The 19984-nt window shown below is 39.1% G+C and overlaps 2 protein-coding genes across 7 annotated transcripts; both read left to right on the top strand.

Annotated features, from left to right (window-relative positions):
* The first annotated feature begins 4593 nt into the window (after window positions 1–4593).
* On the top strand, window positions 4594–15750 carry LOC110918484 (homeobox protein knotted-1-like 3). 4 transcript variants are annotated; one of them, XM_022162787.2, is made up of 7 exons: window positions 4594–4749; window positions 6226–6501; window positions 7896–8016; window positions 8099–8292; window positions 8394–8525; window positions 8922–9058; window positions 9207–9590. In XM_022162787.2, exons 1-7 carry the CDS (start codon window positions 4612–4614, stop codon window positions 9244–9246), a joined length of 1038 nt encoding a protein of 345 aa, XP_022018479.1. In that variant the 5' UTR covers window positions 4594–4611; the 3' UTR covers window positions 9247–9590. The 4 variants fall into 4 exon arrangements, with proteins under 4 accessions (XP_022018479.1, XP_022018481.1, XP_022018480.1 ...); XM_022162789.2 differs by having other exon boundaries at window positions 4604–4749; window positions 9218–9590; XM_022162788.2 differs by lacking the exon at window positions 9207–9590 and adding an exon at window positions 15294–15750 and having other exon boundaries at window positions 4608–4749.
* On the top strand, window positions 10840–14507 carry LOC110918485. Of its 3 annotated transcripts, none has more exons than XM_035985823.1 (4): window positions 10840–12753; window positions 12834–12992; window positions 13107–13598; window positions 13670–14507. In XM_035985823.1, the coding sequence occupies exons 1-4, from the start codon at window positions 12021–12023 to the stop codon at window positions 13753–13755; spliced, it is 1470 nt and encodes a 489-aa protein (XP_035841716.1). In that variant the 5' UTR covers window positions 10840–12020; the 3' UTR covers window positions 13756–14507. The 3 variants fall into 3 exon arrangements, with proteins under 3 accessions (XP_035841716.1, XP_035841715.1, XP_035841714.1); XM_035985822.1 differs by having other exon boundaries at window positions 12834–13277; window positions 13344–13598; XM_035985821.1 differs by having other exon boundaries at window positions 12834–13598.
* Window positions 15751–19984: the final 4234 nt, after the last annotated feature.

The following is a 19984-nucleotide window of genomic DNA, read 5'->3' as shown; positions in this document are numbered from 1 at the left end:
AAAATACACTAGAATACATCTCAGAATCAAATAAATAAATAATTATAATTTTCACAAGTTATCATAAATAATTTACTCAAATGGGTTTTGAGTTTTTTTTTTTAATTTTTTTTTTTGCCATATTAATTTTATCCTTGTTTAATTAATCGATTACTCTTCTGGGTTTTGAGATTTTATTTTTATTTTGGCATATTAATTTTATCCTTGTTTAATTAATCGATTACTCTTCAAATAAATTGAGAGATTACTAATATTAACTCAAATAACTATATGAGGAATCAACTACTTAATATGTGTCCAAGAATACATTATAAAAATACCATATGTCATAACTAAGCAAAACATTGAAAAGGGCGTATTGCGACGAAATTGTCCATTAAGGAGCAAGCTTTTATCCCCCACACATTTGAGATTCACTAGTTTCATCATGTCTTAAATTCATCTAGGCTCCAACTCCCACTCAATATGGTGTTGAGAAGAGTATGCACTTCCTAGTATGCAGTCACCTTAAACAAGAGATGGACACAAAAAAACCGGTTTGAAAATTAACCCGACCCAATGTGCACTACCAAACCGATTTGAGCCAACTCGGTTTTAACCCGACCCAAACCGCCAGTTTGTATACCAGTTCCCCCTCTGGTCACCCAAACCGGTTTCAATCCGAACCGGCTTGAGCCAAACGAGTTTCATTGTGAACCAAAAAATATATTTTCTTAAATACCTGTTTTGGATACTGGTTTATGACCCAAAATGATTTCAACCCGACCCAAACCGATTTGAACAGGGTTTGAATATTTTTTCATCCAAACTGATTTATGACCCAAATTGGTTTCTCCTCAAACCAATTTTCACCAAAGTTGACCAAATCGATTCGGTTTACAACTCAAAAGGAGGTTTGAAAAACACTCGATTTCTCTAATCTCCACCTCTACCTTAAACGTTAAGACGCTCCGAAAGGGTCCCACTGGTCAAAAACCTTTTAGAACGGGCCCGAAGCTAGAACACATTGTTTAGTAAGCTTACTTATATCCATCAATTCATCCATTTAACCTAACATCCTTGATGCCAATGACAACTAAGTGACCGCTTAGGTTATGTTCCATCGTAAGTTTAAATCAAGCTTTAATAAGCGTGAGATGCCAATATTTTTGTAAGATTTCAATGAATCTTTTCTAAAGAAGATGCAAGAAAGAATATATAAAAGTATTTGGTATGTGTACTTTGGAACATTTTCGTGGAATTACTTTTGGTCCGAATTATCTCATTTATAGTGGAAAACGAAGACAAGTTTCACTTAACTCGTACGGTATGTTCGACTCATAAATCACATTTTGGTACAACATGAATGTCTGACTTTGACCATAACAATACAATTTTTGGCTTGATGTTCCATCATCAAGTTGGTCATTGAGATGGGCTGAACTTGAAACTCCCCTTTTCCTACAAAGTGGAAACCAATCCCCGCATGTTTATTTAGTGCGTGCACACTATTGATCTATGGAAACCAATCTCCGTGTGTTTATTTAGGGCGTGCACACTATTGGTCTATGTGCATAACACATTATTTATGGACACCATTGCTAATAATATACGATTCTACAACGGTTGACATCACCATCCTAAGGGTGAAGGGGTGCACCTCTAATTAGGTGAGTGAAATTTTTTTTTAACCCAATCATATATTGCCATGTCATTTCCCCTCTATAACTCCCCTCTTGTCCAAAAACGTACGGGGTGCACCCCTCTTAGGGGAGTTGTTTTTTTATTAAAAAAAAAAAAATATTGATTGGTTGTTACAGCCATGGGGCCCACCATCTCTCTCTCTCTTGTTCGGTGACTGACCACCCAAACCGCCTCACCGAAATGGGTACCGCATGAATGGCGGTGCATTACCGCTCGGCGAAAACAGTCCCCGATTTGCTTTACCGCTTACGCCCCGTTCAGCCTAAGATATTCACACCCTTCAATTTAGTATCACATCACTTTCCTCATCCACTACCCTAAAACACTCAATTTGGTGGCACCACTACCCTAAAACCTTATTTTCTTTTTTGTTTTTATTTAAAAATAAATTAAGTTTTTAAACACACAATTAAAATTAAAATTAGTAGATGATAAAAATTAAAACTTAAATTATAATTAAACATTTAAGCACACAATAAATTAATACATTCCTAAAATTAAAAATAATACAAAAATAATTAAACATTAAAACACACAATTACACAAATAAAAATTAAAACATGTAAATACACAACTAGAGGAATCGGGCGGACGAGCGGTCACTATCACTATCACGCACGTCCAACCTCTTGTATCAATAATCAGAGCTTTTGGATAATGGATAAACCATTTCCTCATCCGTCCTTGGTATGTACTCCGTCTTGGCGTCAGTTTCATCCATTCGGCCGGAAACTGCTGACCCCAGATAACTTGCTCAAACAATCCTTGGTCCCATTTCAACACCGGCAATGGACCACCGATTTCTTCAACCACTGTAACATCCTCCGCTGACATCGTGATATAGGAGTTGAAATAATTGAAGACCTTAAGAACTTGATGAAGATCCAAAGAAATTCTGGAGAGAACTTTGAAGATTTGAAGAATACCTTGAAGATTTGAAGATCTTCAAGAGATAATCAGAGAAAGAAGGAGAGAATTCAAAGAAACAGTGATGTTTATCTCTTCATCTCCGACTATTTATACCCATCGCATTTAATGCGATAAGTAACCGTGCTAGACACGCCGCGCGCATGTCCAATTAGAAGTTGACACGTAAAGCAGGACATACGGAGTGACGGTTACCACGCGCGCGTGAACCTCACTCGCCTGACACAAGACGAAAAGGCACGGCTGACACAGTGACAACATGATCGTCACTATGTCAGTAGTCAACTCAACCGTCACCATCAGCGACGAATTGCACCAACTTGTCAAATTTCAAATTTCAAGAAATTTCCCGTGCAAGTTCAAGTTACTTCAGCAACAAGCTAAGAGAGTCGCGCCGTGTGCTCCGGCTTTCTTACACACGCGCGCCACCCTCTATGTCATAAAAGAGAATCACCATAATATTTTTCAGCGCAGGGTAGCATAACTCTTCAACAACAAACCTGACAGCTGCGCCGTAGTAATTGTAACACATTGCACGCGCGCCAGCTCTCAGGGCTTAGAAGATGCTTAAAAGAGACCCAAGCAAGACCAAGCTTAACTTCTTTTTTCTAGTCCAGAGCTCCAACCACTTGCCTCACGCATGGAAGCAACACTGGACTGGGGGGGGGGGGATTGAAGGGGGTATGGTCTCAAAAACTTGCGCCGACAAAGCAGGTCACGCGCGGGACCATACTCCTATTATGCTAATTTGGCAATTTTCTCAACCTCGCGCCTATCAATCAGGTGAAACCTAGGTCGCGCGCAAGGTCTAAGCAAAGACACGACCAGATTTCACACTTAGCTTCCTGGATAAAAGCCCTCACTTCCTGGACCCTGCGCCGGCTACATGGGTTTTCCTCAGGGGACGCGCAGAAGACAGAAGTGCAGGTCATCTTAGGAAAAGTACCAAAGGTACGAGTGACAGAGCTGTGGACCAATGAGCGTCCAACAAGCTGTATTTGATCGTGCTCCATGATTAACAATCGTACATGAGACAAGAAGGTACACAAGGACACATACGTGGCACCAATCAGCGTGCCGACATCTGCTCTACGATCTCCACTCAGCCGCTGATGACAGAGAGACAATAAGGACAACGGTCAGGACATGTGGATCCATTCAACGTGCGCCAACTCCATCATTACCCAGAAGCACTAACAGTTGTTGCAGAGGGGACAAGATGGATATTCCTTGTTGTCGACTCCAGGCCCAAGGCCCATCAGCCCATCTCCTTCCACACTACTCCGGATATAAATAGGAGCTTTCATCTACAGGTTGAACCATTCTGTTCCTTGTTCTCTCACTATTAATCACACACTTATTTCCTCAAAACGCATACTTATTCTCACGCCGGAGAGTGGTTAAGAGGAGAACCCCTTTATTCCTCTCCTCTTAACGAGCTTAACGGGGTGTTTAGTGTTTTGCAGGAAGATCATCACCACAGGTTGGAAAAGATTAAGAAGATTAACCTTATTTGTTGAGGCACATACCACAGACTAATCACTAGATTAGTTTGGTGTTTCTTCAATACGTTTTCGACCCACCGGTTGGAAATCTCAAACTTCGCCACTGCGACCCATTGATTAGTTAACCCACATTTAAAAATTTATTCCAATTCATTTACAACCGGCAAGCTTGTTATGACCGGCTTACACGATTGATCCCATGTTTAGTTACACGATATCATGCGTATCTAGGTTAGTCACATATCTCTGTCATGTGTTCCTAGTTAAACCGGTTTTAGTGTTGTATTCGTCGGTAAATATATTACTTGGGCCCATGTTACCTAAAAACTTTCACTACTTGTCGGGAATGATTTTTACCGATGAAACTCTCCGTTAGTGATACTCATTTATTTCTAATAAATTGAGAGAAGAATATATGTTTATATGCATGTATATATATAGTTTCTTTCACATTGTTTTATTCCCATTCAATCTCTTTTGATTGGTAGGAAAGCAAATGCTACAGCGTAACCGTCCGGCTATAGCAATGGCATTTCATCCTAACCAACCGCAACCGCATTTCTCCGACAACAACTCCCTATTCCAACTGATATCTTCACCTGATTTGAACAGAAAGGTCTCCGGCGCCGGTCAGGTTTGATATTTCACTTGTACAATATCATGTATTTTATTCAACAAAAATAACTTGTATAAAAGTCTTCGTATATTATATTTTATTATTATTTTGTGATATTTAATACTTAAAATAGTGTCGGCCCGTGAAAACGTGCAAAGACTATTTGTCTATTTCTTCCATGCTTTTTTTTTCTTCCATGCTACCTGTAATACCAACCTTACCCAGTCTTAGAGGGTTAGTATACTTTCTTTGAAATTTTTGATAATATAAGCATCATATTTTTTCAATGGTTAATAAATGTTAGGGTGACGAAAATATCTAATAAGAGGTTGAAATGGCTACAATGAAAAAAGAAAAATAGTCTTCATTTGTTGATTTTCTTGGTTTCAACAAATTTTTTTAAATACTAATAATTTTACAATAAAAATAGTTTGAAAACGTTGGTCATGAAATCCAGCTTTTTATTATGTGTTAATTTTCATCTTAGTATTGCTATGTGTTTTTTTTTTTTATTTTTTTTTTTTTTTTTTTTTTTTAAGTTTATTAATGTATTTTGATAAAATTGTGCATTTAATCCAACTATAAGTCTATAACGGTGTGTATTACATCGCAACAATTTGTTTAAGTTGCACATGTCTAACATATGAGTGAAGCTAGTGATTAGCGTGTTCAAAGCACTACAACGTTGTGTCTATCATCGGAAAGATTTGTCTAATTTGCACATGCGTTACGCATGAACAAATCGAATAATTTAATTCAAACCACTGCAATTGTGTATAAAAACCACTTGTGATTTTGGACACACATACTTTCACCCTTAAATTTACGCGTCACGTTCTGGATACGTATATGCTCCACACACAATTTTTCACTTAATAAAATGACTCCTCCTCTCTCTCTCCCTCCTCCTGCATATGTATATGTATAAGTTAAAAATATCTTCTCTATGTAATCAATTTATTGTTGATGGCGATCTGGAACCAAATTGTATAGTATCTTTTTTACACATAGTAATAATATTTATGTTATTCTATAACAATTTACATTTCACCCTTAAAAAGGTGTGGAAATTGCATGTTTTTTTACGTATTGTGTAAAAATGTTTTCATCTAAAATAACGTTATACTTCACTAAAGTCAAGTTTTTATTCTCAAACGAATGTATATTTATACATATATTTTTATGTGAATTTTAGTTTAATTTAAAAAAAAACATATTAAAATATTTATCTCCTCACAAGAGATAATACTCTCCTAGTTAAAGAAATTACAAATTACATGAATAAAAATAAAAATAGGGCCTCAAAATATTAGCTTAGGAACGTTTGACTTAAATAAAATAATATTATTTCCTTCCAATGAAAGGACAGAAAAAGTTCCTTTCATCCTTTTGTAAATAATCAATCTATAATTCATTTTACATTTTGTGCATCATCATCATCATCCTACCCCAATTCCGTCGGTTACAACAATAATGAAACCCTCACACTCACAGGTGGATAACAACACCGGCCACGCTGACGTACCTGCCGCCGGCGACGGTGGCGGAGCGGTTATGAATTGGCAATTCGCGAGTCAAAAAGGCGAGGTACTGTCGCATCCGCTGTACGAGCAGCTGTTAGCAGCTCACGTTGCTTGTTTGCGCATCGCAACGCCGGTCGATCAGCTGCCGAGAATCGATGCTCAGCTCGCGCAGTCGCAGCAGATCGTTGCCAAGTATTCAGGTCTCGGTAACTTTGATCCTGATGATAAGGAGCTCGATCAGTTTATGGTACGTTGTTGTTTTAGTGCTTTTGTGAGTTTTACTTTGTGCGTCTTAATCTGTACGTTGCTGTGGTTGATTAGCTGTGTAGATTGTAGAAACATGATACAGTATTGTTGTATACTCGATTGTTGATCAGCTATTTAGTAGGAACATAATTAGAATAATAAAGCTAACTGAATTATATCGTTTTGATTGTACAATAAACCCTAACTATTATATTGTTATGAAGTGAAATAACACATGACCGAAGTGTTACAACAATATCATGTAAAATATTAAATTTGATACATGTTTTACGATTATTGTTATACGGCAATACGCAGCGTTAGATACATGAAAGGAGTGCGAGGATATGGAGATCATTATGCACGCAGATGCGGTCTACTACAGGATCTTGCATTGTAGGAAGATCTAGTATAGAAGCAGGAATTCCTGTTGGTGAATAATATTATTGTGTGTTGAGTAACTAGAAACTGGATCTCTTTATATAGAGAGATTTAAATGAAAAGGATATGATAATGATAAAATCTTAGTAAATATCTTAATATTCAAAGTAAAGATAAGAATAGTAACTAACAAACAAACTTAAAATGAATGATGAATCATATAATAATAAGTATAATAGATAATAAACTTGGGATCACATGTGTGCCTTTTAGTTTAAGGAATTAAGGCATGAAGTTCATTGGTGACGAATCCAGTAATTCACCTCACTATGATCTTTTAGTAGCTCCCCACCTCCTGTTTTTGTTTTGTAACAAACTTAACATTAGTGTCTATGCGAGTATCTAAATGACTTGATGTGTGAATGAGTAATAGTTAATTTAGAATAAGTTCTATCGTTTAGGAAAAGACTCAGGGGTATGTTTTTGGACGATAGCTTTGATCTACTTCACGCGTTTTCTCTTCTTTCTATGTCAATATGCATAGTTATTCGTAAGGTCTGGGGAGCGTGGGATGTAGGCAAACCTTATCTCCATCCCTGGGGATAAAGAGGCTGCTTCTAAAGAGACCCTCGGTGTTAAACAAAATGCAAACAAAGAAACAAAACTAGATATATAGAAAAAGAAAGCTACCAATAACAAAGGTAGTGGTGAAATAGTAACATAGTACAAACAGATACGACCACAACATGATGCACACAACAAATAGACATGAAGTCATAAAACATATGCGAAGTCCACCTAGAGCGTTTGGACATCTAAGTCTCTAATCCATAGCTAAGACAAATTAGTACCCTCCCCTAAAAATCCTTAACCTTAATCCTACGTTTATCATGACCTATCCTGGACCGTGTCCTCTGATAAACAATTTTGTCTCATTTTAATGGTCCAATGATCGATGCAAACTATATTAAGTTCTTGTAAAAATGATACTATATACTCCTTACTACAATGCAGACACATTATGTTCTGTTGCTTTGTTCTTTTAAAGAACAATTACAACAACATGTCCGAGTTCATGCAATGGAAGCAGTAATGGCCTGCTGGGAGATCGAGCAGTCCTTACAAAGCTTAACAGGTGATGTATCCAAAACAACGTTAGTCAACCTTTGACCAAAGCTCATGTAATCAGATGAAACTTAAAAGTTAACTGTGAACAGGAGTATCACCTGGAGAAGGGACTGGGGCAACAATGTCTGATGACGATGAAGATCAAGTAGACAGTGATGTCAATTTGTTTGATGGAAGTTTGGATGGACAAGACAGCATGGGATTCGGCCCGCTTGTTCCAACCGAGAGCGAGAGATCGTTGATGGAGCGCGTAAGGCAAGAACTAAAGCATGATCTCAAACAGGTGACACTTTTAAGTTATAATCCTTTTGGTATCTTTCCAATTCCACTTATCATTATATTTAAAAGTTGTATTGTCATTTGCTTGCATCGTTTTGTGATTAGGGTTACAAAGAGAAGATTGTGGACATAAGAGAGGAGATCTTACGCAAGAGGAGAGCGGGGAAACTGCCTGGTGATACCACCTCTGTTCTAAAAGCTTGGTGGCAATCACATGCCAAATGGCCATATCCTACTGTAACTTTTGCTCCCTACAACTCTTTTGAATTTCGTTTAAAATTATGAACACATGTTTTGACATGAAAGAGTCTGTACATGTCAGTGAACTTTATGTTTATTATGTCAAATGGGTCAAACAAAAGGAATTAGCTGAACAGGAAATGGGTCAAATGCTTTAAAATCGCTCTGTATTTTTAATGTGTCTAGCTGCCTAAATCGTTTTCCTCATATATTGAAACTATTATTCCAAAGTATTCTTTAATTAAAATCTTAATCAATGCATTAGCTGCGGACAGAAGAAATTAATAAATGGACAAAAATGTTGTTGGTGGGACAACCTGATTTGGCCCGTAGTAAAAGTGACCAGTTACCCGGCGGCCCATCTTGCCACCTCTTAAGTTTTTGAATGTGCAGGAAGAAGACAAGGCGCGATTGGTTGAGGAAACAGGGCTACAGTTGAAGCAGATAAACAATTGGTTTATCAATCAGAGGAAGCGCAACTGGCACAGCAATCCTTCCTCTTCTACGGCTTTAAAGACCAAACGCAAAAGGTAATATATATCAATGCAGCCTCATTCGTCTAAGGGTCAAATGTTATTCTTATAATCATAATTGACTCACTAATAATTTGCATCGGGTCAATATTCTATTCATGCCGATTTATACTAGAGATACCCGCCAATCTTAAATCACAAATAGAAACAATGCAGGTGACCGTGATGATGATCGTTTAATGTAAACCTCCCTAGTGATCTCCACAAATGATTTCTCTCACAAGAATATACCGAACATCTGTGCATGTAATCTAGGAACATGCCACACACAAATGCAACAAAATTCACCTGGTCATGTTTATACCAATATGGGAAACAACAATCAAGAACAAGATGAAGATGGAAGGATTGTGTTTATATATATATATCATCAATACTATATTTAGGATACCATTATGTGCATTGAGACTTATTTTTTCGGTTTAGTTATACTACTTCCTTTTGATACATTATGAACACAATAGGTGGATTAGCAGTTACGTGGGTGTATATCTGAACAAGTATATATATTAGTTTTATTTTAGCCTTATCTCGTTGTGGATACAAATCGATAGGCGTTGCTTGTATTGTATACATTATCTGAATCGCTACAGGTATGTTACAGTGTTAATCAGTAGCTAAAACCTAAAGGACTGGTCTAGTAAACACTCAAACTATAGGGACTAGAATGCTAGTTAGTTTGGACTTCCTTAACAAAAGACGTTAGCTTAACTGTGTAATTGAGCTACTTATGCGAGGGTCTTGATGAATACAGTTACGAATGATTTGATGAATACCTTCTACTCTAATTCTTCTTATTCGAGAATTACCAGTTGCTCCTAAGGAATGGTATCATATCAATATTGATTACCAACAACAATATCTACATATGTGTCCTTGAAGTAATCTCAAGTTAAGGTACGTTGTTTTACATCTTGAGTGTGATGCTTTGAAATGACATAAAGCTCTAATCAATTCACATAAATGAAGTCTACCCCAAACTCCCAAAGTGTTTGATGAGATGCCCAAAGGGTGTTTGAAAGAATCCGTCACTGAATACAATTCTAATGATAATCCTGTAGATATTTATAAGAAGATTGAGCATATCGTTGTCTAGATCACTGTTCAACTGATTACAAACTTCATTAAAAAACTATTGTATACTACAATTGACGATTTCATAACAGACTGGAATAACCGGAGGAAATTTGGTGAGATAGACTGAAGCCTTTTGTATGTCGGCTTACATAGTGTTTTTGTTATCGTACTTGTATGTTTACTTGTATGTTTTTTGTTTATTTTTTCCAGTTTTGTAATCTTGTAGCATCTTGCTACTTTTTTTCGGTTGCGATTAATAGGGTTCTGATGAAACACCGATTAACACAGGGTTTATCGATGGGGTTATTTCGTCTGTGGGGTTCAACCTCTTTTCTTGCTCGTAACAATGGCTTGAGATCTGCAAAACAGTAAACACCGTTAGTCTCGTTAAGAGGGGAGAAGGAGGTTTTCCCTCTTAACCAGGCTCCGGCGTGAGAATAAGTACTGTTCTGAGAGGAAAATAAACAGTGTGTGTATAGAGTGAGTATGGAAAGTAAAAGATCCTGAACCTGAATGATGAAGGGTCCTATTTATAGCCGGAGGGTGAAGAAGGGAGGAGCAGCTGTGCCAGCTGTCCGACCAAGGGGAATATCCTCTTGGTCTGCTCTGTCGCGGCAGGTGTAGTGGTACACGTGGCGCTCTTACATTTGCCCACGCTGGATACCTCGTACTGGCGTTGTCAGCCCTGCTCCCTGATTTGTCGCAGGCCTATGTGGCGTTCTGTGAGTGGTGACACGTGTTGTCCTTTATGTCGGATAGAGCATCTTTGGTGCCAGCTGCAAGTCTTCCAGAAGTTTCTAGAAGCTTCTGGATTGCTTCGCTGATGTGGACGCCTTGTATGCTCAAAAGTGGTGTGGTCCCTGCCATGTAGGCAGGGAATTGGGACCATACCTCTTCAAGTCCCCCCAGTCCAGTGTGCCTTCTAGTTGAGTTGATCGTCTAAGAGGGATTCTGGACTTATGAGAGTAGTGGGTTTTTGCGGCGCGTGGAGTTTGGTAATTTGGAAGAAAGATTTGAATCAAACGGACGCGCCATGCGTAAGTTTTTTGGCCCTCTATAAAAATGAGCCAAGTGGATGCATGGCGCATGGGTCTTGGCACTTTGTAAAAAGTTGAGCCAAGTGGACGCACGGCGCATGGGTCTTGATACTTTGTAAAAAGTTAAGCCAAATGTACGTACGGCACGTGGGTCTTGGCACTTTGTAAAAAGTTGAGCCAAGTGGACGCACGAGGCATGTGTCTTGGTACTTTGTAAAAAGTTGAGCCAAATGGACGTACGGCGCGTGGGTCTTGGCACTTTGTAAAAAGTTGAGCCAAATGGACGTATGGCGCGTGGGTCTTGGCACTTTGTAAAAAGTTGAGCCAAGTGGACGCACGGCGCATGTGTCTTGGTACTTTGTAAAAAGTTGAGCCAAATGGACGTACGGCGCGTGGGTCTTGGCACTTTGTAAAAAGTTGAGCTAAGTGGACGCACGGCGCATGTGTTTTGGCTCCTTTGTTGTTTCCTTCTGATGGAAGTTTGGTGGGCATGGGGAAGTGTTTGGTGTGACTATCTGACGTCCCTGTCTTATCGGAGGTGAACAATTGCTTTTCCAGTTACTTTCTGTCACGTCAGCCGGTCTGTTCCCCATGTTTCCCGAAAAAAGAGCCGACGTCTTCTCTCTCTTCTGACGTGTCATTCCGTGATTGGCTCCTTTTTCTGCATACTGACGGTCCACTACCCATCGCATTAAATGCGATGGGTATAAATAGGAGGCGGTTCCCCTTTCATCTTCACTTTTTCAAATTTCAAGTGTTCTTCCCTTCTATCTTTCTCCCTTCAGTTTTCGTTGTTTCGATAACTTTCTTTAAGTTCTTCTTTCCGTCTTCTTTGTATTTGCATCATGTCTAACACGAATCCCACCCAACGGAAAAGAAAATATAAGGGGAGGGCTCCTCCCGGTCCTGACCAGGCGGTCATTAGTTGGAAGGAGGAGGAGTTCAATAATCTGGTTGGGGGTATGGGTTTCCGTCCCGAGTGGGGAGCCCAGTATCCTCCTGTTGGTTCTACTGCCTTGGACGCTCCTCCGGGCCATATTACGTTATATGCTGCGTTTTTCCGGGAAGGTAGTTTCAGATTACCTATTACAAAGTTCACCGCTTCTGTGTTGAGGGGCTATGGGCTTCATATTTCACAACTGAATGCTATTGGGCTTCCACGCATTACTCACTTTGAGTATGTCTGTAGGGCTTATCGTATTGAGCCTACGTTTCAGATGTTCAATGTGTTTTATAGTGTGACGTATGCTAGCGGTTTCTATTCGTTTCAAGCACGATCGGGTGTTGCTCCGGTGTGCTCCATGCCTTTGAAGAGTCTTCATGACTGGAAGCAGAAATTTTTCTACATCCGCCGTGGTGTAATCCCGATAGATATGCCTTATCGGCAGGTGGGTCAAGGGATTCCAAAGGTAGATGTTATGGAGGATTATGGTGCCCAGGACTGGTTCAAGAGGATAACCCAGAAGGCGACTGCTATTTCTCAACTGGATGAGATGGCCCTGGTTGGTGCTGGGATGAGTTTGTTGTGGGTGCCCAAGAATCCATTGGGTCAGCCCGTCTACAGTTATCAGGGCAAATGTATGTTTCTTTTATAAGTTACCGCTGAATTATTCTCTATTGTGTTTATTGTGTTTTCTTATCTTCTTGCCTTTTTGCAGTTGGTTACAGCTTGTTGAATGTCCTGGACCCTAAGGCGGCGGGTGCCATGGTTGAAGCTATCCAAGCGGAAGGGAACCCGACGTGGTTAGACCAGATTCGGGGTCGTTTTTTGCATCCAACGGATGAGAGCTTGAATAGATATGCTAGCGAGGTTCTAGGTGAAGATGTTTGGAATGACTCTGTCGACCCGGGTCGAGAGGGGGTTATTGTCCTTTCAAGTGGAAGTTCTGACCAAAACTTTGAAGATCTAACCTCTCGTTGCGCGCGTGCAGGTACCGCGCAAGGCAATGCTGCTGAACCCGTGCATGAGGTTGTCGGTGATGATGATGATGTAGAGGTGGCTGTTGACTCGTCTGCTCGGTTGGAGTCAAGGAAGAAGGCGAGAACTGATAAGTCTGGGAGGAGAGAGGGAAAGACTGAGGGTAAAGCTGCTGGTTCTTCTCGTAAGCAACTCTCTACTCTTCCTTGTCTAGATTATGTGGTAGTTTCTGACACGTTGTCTGGCCTAGGGGCTGGTGAGAGGAGTCGAGAGTCGGATCCTGACGACAGTGCTACTCTGACTGAACATATGAGGAAAAAGGCCCTCGAGGATCACAAGCGCAGGCTTGATGAACAGTCTGCTGCTCATTTTGCTGCTAAAAAGGCGAAACTCCATAAGGAGGCCCCCCCAGCACCCTCGGAGTCTGAGATTGATCTTGGGGTTTTTAGTGGAGGACATGGCAATCTTTTGGAAGAGCTATATGCTGCATCTGCCCCTCCTACTGGTAATTGGCCTTTAATTGCCTGTTGTCTTTTCGTTTTCTTCGAGTTGTTTTTAATTTCTGTTTCATGACAGCGGCCAAGTTTGGCAAGAAACCTCGTATGGTGGATATTTCTCAAATTACGCCACCTGCTTCTCCCCATCGAGGACAGTTGGTTTGACCCCTCCTCGTGATGATGTTGATGTGAGCACAAGGGGTGGGGAAGGGTTTACTGAGGGAGTGGTTGAAGGAGGTGCTGATGCTGGAGGTGATGGTGGGGGTGATGGTGGAGGTGATGGTGGGGCTGATAAAGGTAAGGGTGTTGAAGTGGAGATGGAGTCTAGTGAGACTACTCCACAACAAACCATTTATACCAAACGTCCTTCTGGTGGAGGTGGGGCTACTTCTAGCGTGGTGCGCAACCCGCATCTTGAACATGACCCTGCTGATTCTTGGGGCTCATGCCCCGTGCTGGAACCTTACCCAGGGCTCCAGGATGAATGATGTCAACAATTGCCACGAGTTTTTTGCTATGTCCCTTCCTCCTGCTGAGAGGATGTTTCAGAAGAACCGCAATCGTTTTGCCCTGTTGGACGATCACGTTCGTGCCGGAGTTAATTTCTTTGCTACTTCTCAGGAAATTCTTTGCGAGTGGCGGTCAATGGGGGAAGAGACTCTTGAGTTTGAGGAGTCGAAGAAGTTGTTTGCTGAAGAGAAGGAAAAATTTAATGCGGAGAAGAAGGGCCTGCAGTGGAGGGTTGCTGATGCGGAAAAGAAGCTTGAAGAGCAAAAACTGTTGAATGATCAGAAACAGAAGGATTGGGAAACCGCGTGCGCGCGCACGAATGTTGCGATGCAATCTTAGCGTGATGCGATCGTGCGGTTATCTGGTGAAAAAGCAGAACTTGCTGAAGAGGCTCAGCAGGCGCGAGTTGCATCCGAGAAAAAAGAGAAAGAGTATGTTGATCGGATCGATAAGTTGGAGGTTCTCGTCCAGCAGAAAGTGGCTGAGTGTGAGGCTGCACAGCGCCTTCTTGCTGAAAAGACTGCTGAAAGCCAGGCAGCAGAACTCCTTGCTGAGGAAACATCTGCTGACACCAGATGGTTGCTTTCTCGTGGTGTACCCCTGGTAATTTCTTTTGCTCTTTCGTGTTCTTTTGTTTTTGCGATTTTTTATTTGATTGCCTTGTTTTATGCAGCTTGCTGACCGTATTCTAAATTCGCCTGAACTTGCCACGTACATGTTTTAATTGGGCCAAGCGGGTTATAATAGCGGTCGTAAGTTTGGGTACGCTGAAGGCAAGGCTGCAGCTATCAACAAGGAAAAAGATTATCACTTTGAATTGTATAAGGAAGATTGTGATGGTGCTTATGCTGCTAAGCGCAAGGCGTTTTCAACTCTTGACTTTGCTGTCGTCCGGGCGGCGCAGAAGTTGGCTCGCAAAGCGGATGGGGTTGCCTTGTTGAAGAAAGCTTTGGGAGAAGATGGTGATGCAGCAGGAGGTGCTGGCACTAGTCAAACTTGATCGAGGGGTTCCGACCTGTGTGCCGTGTATGACCTTGGATGGGTCTGTAATGTTGATTGTTTTTAGACAATTTTTATTTTTGTTTACCTTTTGTGGGTATACGCACTTGATCTTCTTTGTTAGATGCATATTTTGTTTTTTATGCAAATTTTGTTATCGTCATAATATGTGCATGTTTAATTACTTTGATTAGGTGTCACGAATGAATTATGGCGCTGACAGGTGGTGTTGTGTTACTACAACGTTTTATTCTGTCGTTTGAACGTGTGCGCTTATAGGTGACATACGAAGTGATCGAGTTGCAGGTTATTGTGTGAGCTCAGCTGTGATCAGCCTTGGGAGCATTACAATGTGTAGTTACCTTGCTGTCGATATTTTCGTGTTTATGTGGGCACGAAGTTATATTTTGGCGTTTTGTAGGCTTTGGTTGTGTTTCTGACCCGGCTGTTCACTTGGTTGTGACGAGCCTTGGAGGTCTACAACGTTTCTGTAACGCCCCGCGTTTTCATACTTTCAATATTTAGAAACCATCGTTTGTAAAACTATTTTTGGAAACTTTGTATTCTTATAATCGTTCTTTCCTTGTAATCATTGTAAATCCGAGACTTGGATCATAAATAAAATTCGTATTTCTTTAAATTCACCATCTACATATTCATACATGTTCATACGTTCGAATTCATTGTACATCGAATCCTTATTTGTAATTCATACTTATACGATACTTATTCACGATGCATGTCCATGCTTGTCATTAAATTGTTGATACCTAAAAACCCCTAATAATATGCTTATTTATACAACGGTTAATCATCTAATATGTGACATATACTTGTCACTTACAAACATGTTACATACTTGTACATTACACTTTTTACCTAGTTAAATCATGTTTTATTTCATATTTCACCTTGTTACAAGTTAGGGGAAACATTTTTGCATATTATTACACAACTTAATTAACAAAATTACTCATTATAATGTCTTAAAAAAATAAAAAAATAAAGAAATATGGCAGCCCCAATTCAGCAAAATTCAGCCCCATATAGTTGGGTTTTGTGGGCTAGTTTCAAGGTGTAACCCCTTCTAAACACTTCCAAAGCCCAACTCATTGAAACCCTAATCCTTCCCCCTATAAATACCACTTATAACCAGCCTCTCTACCACTTTTGCAACACTAAAAAACTCTCAAAACATCCTCCAAACCGTAGCTGAAAGCAAAGGTTCGAGCAGATTGACACCCCTTCACGAAAATGAGCATAACTCACTCATTTCTTAACGAAATCACTTGATTCTTTTTCCTACTTACTTGGATAATCATGGGGTTCGATTCCTAGACTTCTCCTTGGAGAAATCAGACCTGGAAATGCCCCGAAATCGTCCATAAACTTTCTGTTTGTTTTTATGTTCATCAAAAACTTGTTTAAACCTATGTAACTTGTGTTCAACACATCTCATACCTATGTCCTAATGCTTACAACTTATCCCATGGTTGGTTAAGCTTAAAAACAAGGTTGAGACATTTAAAATCAGAGGATTAAACCTCATAAACTTGGTGTTTTGTCTAGGGTTTCATCCCACAAATCATGTCAAGCTTAGGTCTTGATGAATGAGTGATTAGGGAACAACTTGGGTTGTCCTACATACAATCCTCATGTGATTTGATGATTTCTCTATAGTTAGGTTGTTTATGTTATTGTGCAAATCCTAGTTCGTGACCCTCCTTGGTTGTTGTTACACCAAGTGAAGTGGTGAACATTCAAGGGGTTCCTAAATGGAAGCATGTCCTTCCTACCCCATACATGACATCTATGATAACACGATGTGCTTAATGAAGATTCTAATCTTCTACCTCCTACTTGAATTATTGGACTAAATAATATGTAGTACTTAACCTAGATATATATATACACTCATTCGAACCTTTGATGTTGAACTCATGTTTATATGTTAAAGTAGTAGAACATCACCTAAGACCTAAACCTTGTTGTGATTCTTATAGGTGTTCAACTCATGAAAACATTATCATAACCCTTGTGGTTACCAAGTGTCATACAAGTGTTAAGTGTTGAAGATGATTATTTTCACATGCTATTCACATATCTTACTTTTTATGTTGTTTTGAATGCCGAATCTCGACTCTAAGCATACTTGAACTTTAACACTACACATTCAATCTTCCAACCTCATCAACTCGTCAATAATTGGATAATTGGAAAGCATATGCAAACTTTGTGAGTATACTCGTATTCCCCCTTTTTACTTTTACCACTTTTGGGGTGTAACATGTTTATCTATCAACAAACTTACACATGAACATTTTGCTTAAACACATGAACATTCCTATAACATGCTTGTATACGTGATGGCTTGATGCTTTAAACTTGGATTTATCTTATGTGTTGAATTTATCATTAACTTCGTACGAGCCAAACCGTGACATATGTAGCGCTATAGGATTAACGACCCGCCCCTTTATCTCGGTTATGTCATGAGCATATTGCGTTTCCTTGGTTTGATATGTTAGACACATACCATATTTAAAGGCTTATCTTGAATCACATGCTTGCTATGAGGAATTGTTCAAAACTTATCTTTTGCTATGTACGTATCAAACTTGTATACTCGCCTTTGCTTTTGCATTGAACTTTATTTTAACATGTTACAGGTGGATGTTGACGATGCATGGAATCTAGTAGGATGCTTAGATACCCACTTAGAAAGAATTGTATTTGTATTGTATTATTTTATTATTCATGTTGTTGTACTTTGTTTCAAAACCTTGTACTTGATTCTTTAGAAATGAAATGAAATGATTATTTAAATACTTGTCACAATTATTAGCGTTATGATGTCTCGAGCAATCTTCACACTTCGTCTCATCCTGATGTTTCCGCCGTTGGTTGGGGTGTGACAGATTGGTATCAGAGCCATAACTATAGGGAATTAGGAAAAGTAGGAATGCTTTCACCTAGTCTATAGTTTTAGAGCCTTATTCGTATGCTTTGCTTGGGCTACTACATGATACTTTATTTGTTACTTATTTATGCTCTTTTAAACATGTATGTTACTCATGTGTAATATTTGACATGTTATTCTTACGCATTAATGCTTGTTTTATTATGTGTTAACACTTGTTTCGTTGTTCGATTCTTTATGTGTTATACTTGACATATTTCTCTATGTGTTAATACTTGTTTTATCATTTCATTATTTAAGTACCATATTTGATATGCTTTCCTATGTGTTTACACTTGTTTGTGTATCTCCTTCGACATACACTTCCCTCATGCATTTTACTCGATTATTCTAAATCCGACAACACTCATATTGTACAAATGAGACGAATTCACTAAAATAGGCATGAAACCCACAATTTGGTGAACGACTCTCAATCTACCTATTCTTTTTTTTACACGAGATATCGCCATTAATCTAGGAGTGAAATCCACATCTTAATGGTAAATCTTAAATTTCAAATTCTAGTGAACCCTCGTCAACACGTCGAAATTAAATTTTGACCCGACGAGTACCAACCACACTTAGGATACGGAATCGTCAAGTTAGGGGTGAAACCCGCACCTTGTCGACTAGTTCCACTCCTTGGCATTTTTTTTCATAAATCCCGCCAAGTCTCGAAATTTCGATTGATTTGGGACATGTAGTAACCGGAAGGGTAAATACCGTTAACCGACTTGTCGGCGAGAGTATTTTACCTATTAGGCCAAAGCATGCTCCTCAAATTCAAAAGACTTTTCGACCACTTTGGTTAGTCAAAGTTCCGTTTTGGAACACTCCAAACTTTGGTCAAACATGTGTTTCTATTGTTCATTTTATACGATGCAATCTTTCAACCTCGAGTTTACCTTTGATTTCTCTTTTCACACGCACAACATATCGAACCTTTTCGATACACTTATATATGCATGATTTTCATATAATTTACATTCATATTCCTTGTAACAACTAGTAGAGATGTATCATCGAGATTGGAGTGACTTCCCTACCTTGACGATTGCCTCCACCCCTCTTCCCTTAAAACGACCTCACCAACGAGTTAGGGGTGATTCCCTTACTTAGGTGACCGTTACCAAAACTCCTCTTTCAAAATATTTTATTATGCAAACCCGATCATGTTTTATACCTAAATCATTTATCATTATTCAAAATACCTACTTATACCGATTTCAAAATACATTGTTTATCAAACGTACTTCTTATTCTACCATCCATTTTCACTCAAATCATATACACGAGATTTTTAATCATGTCTTAAAACATTTTATTTCACGAATTTCCAAACCTTATGAAATGCTACCTATCAATTAATCGGTCTAATGAATCTCTTGCCCATGAACTTCATATCCGATTTATTAACTAAAATACGCTCACATTATATCATCATACTAGAGACTTCCATTCTTAATCGAAATCAACCTAACCTTTCTCAATTACTTATAAGATCTCATGGATGTTATATGATCGTTTTACCAAATACTCTTTTCAACATCAATAAATCATTTGTTAAATTTATTTTTTTTAAATAATCACTAAGTCCTTTACTAAATTTCTTTTCTTAGGGTCGACGTTTTCACAAGAACCTTCAAAGTTCAAAATTTCATGTCTTGATGCAAATGAAACAAACCCGTTATTTTCAAAAAAAAAAAAAAAAAAAACCCTCTCTACAACGCTTAACTCGTCACCCAAATTTCAAAACACGTGGGCTAAAAGACTCCATGGGGACCGACAATTTTCAACATACGTGAACTCCTTTTTTTTAAACAAAAGTAGCATTTCAATCATTACAAAATACGTTAAGCATAACCAATGAGTACTTTATGTTCCTTTACATTTACAAACTATATTCTACCTTTCAAACCAAGC

The sequence above is a fragment of the Helianthus annuus genome, chromosome 16 (assembly GCF_002127325.2).
Source record: "Helianthus annuus cultivar XRQ/B chromosome 16, HanXRQr2.0-SUNRISE, whole genome shotgun sequence".
Lineage (NCBI taxonomy): Eukaryota > Viridiplantae > Streptophyta > Magnoliopsida > Asterales > Asteraceae > Helianthus > Helianthus annuus.
This window is presented reverse-complemented; position numbering and strand designations above follow the sequence as displayed.

Coding starts and splice junctions, on each gene's coding strand:
- LOC110918485 (XM_035985821.1), top strand. CDS start 12,021: ATGTCTAACACGAATCCCACCCAACGGAAAAGAAAATATAAGGGGAGG. Junction 12,754..12,833: donor CTACAGTTATCAGGGCAAAT/GTATGTTTCTTT, acceptor GCCTTTTTGCAG/TTGGTTACAGCTTGTTGAAT. Junction 13,599..13,669: donor TGCATCTGCCCCTCCTACTG/GTAATTGGCCTT, acceptor GTTTCATGACAG/CGGCCAAGTTTGGCAAGAAA.
- LOC110918484 (XM_022162787.2), top strand. CDS start 4,612: ATGCTACAGCGTAACCGTCCGGCTATAGCAATGGCATTTCATCCTAAC. Junction 4,750..6,225: donor AGGTCTCCGGCGCCGGTCAG/GTTTGATATTTC, acceptor TCACACTCACAG/GTGGATAACAACACCGGCCA. Junction 9,059..9,206: donor TTAAAGACCAAACGCAAAAG/GTAATATATATC, acceptor AATCACAAATAG/AAACAATGCAGGTGACCGTG.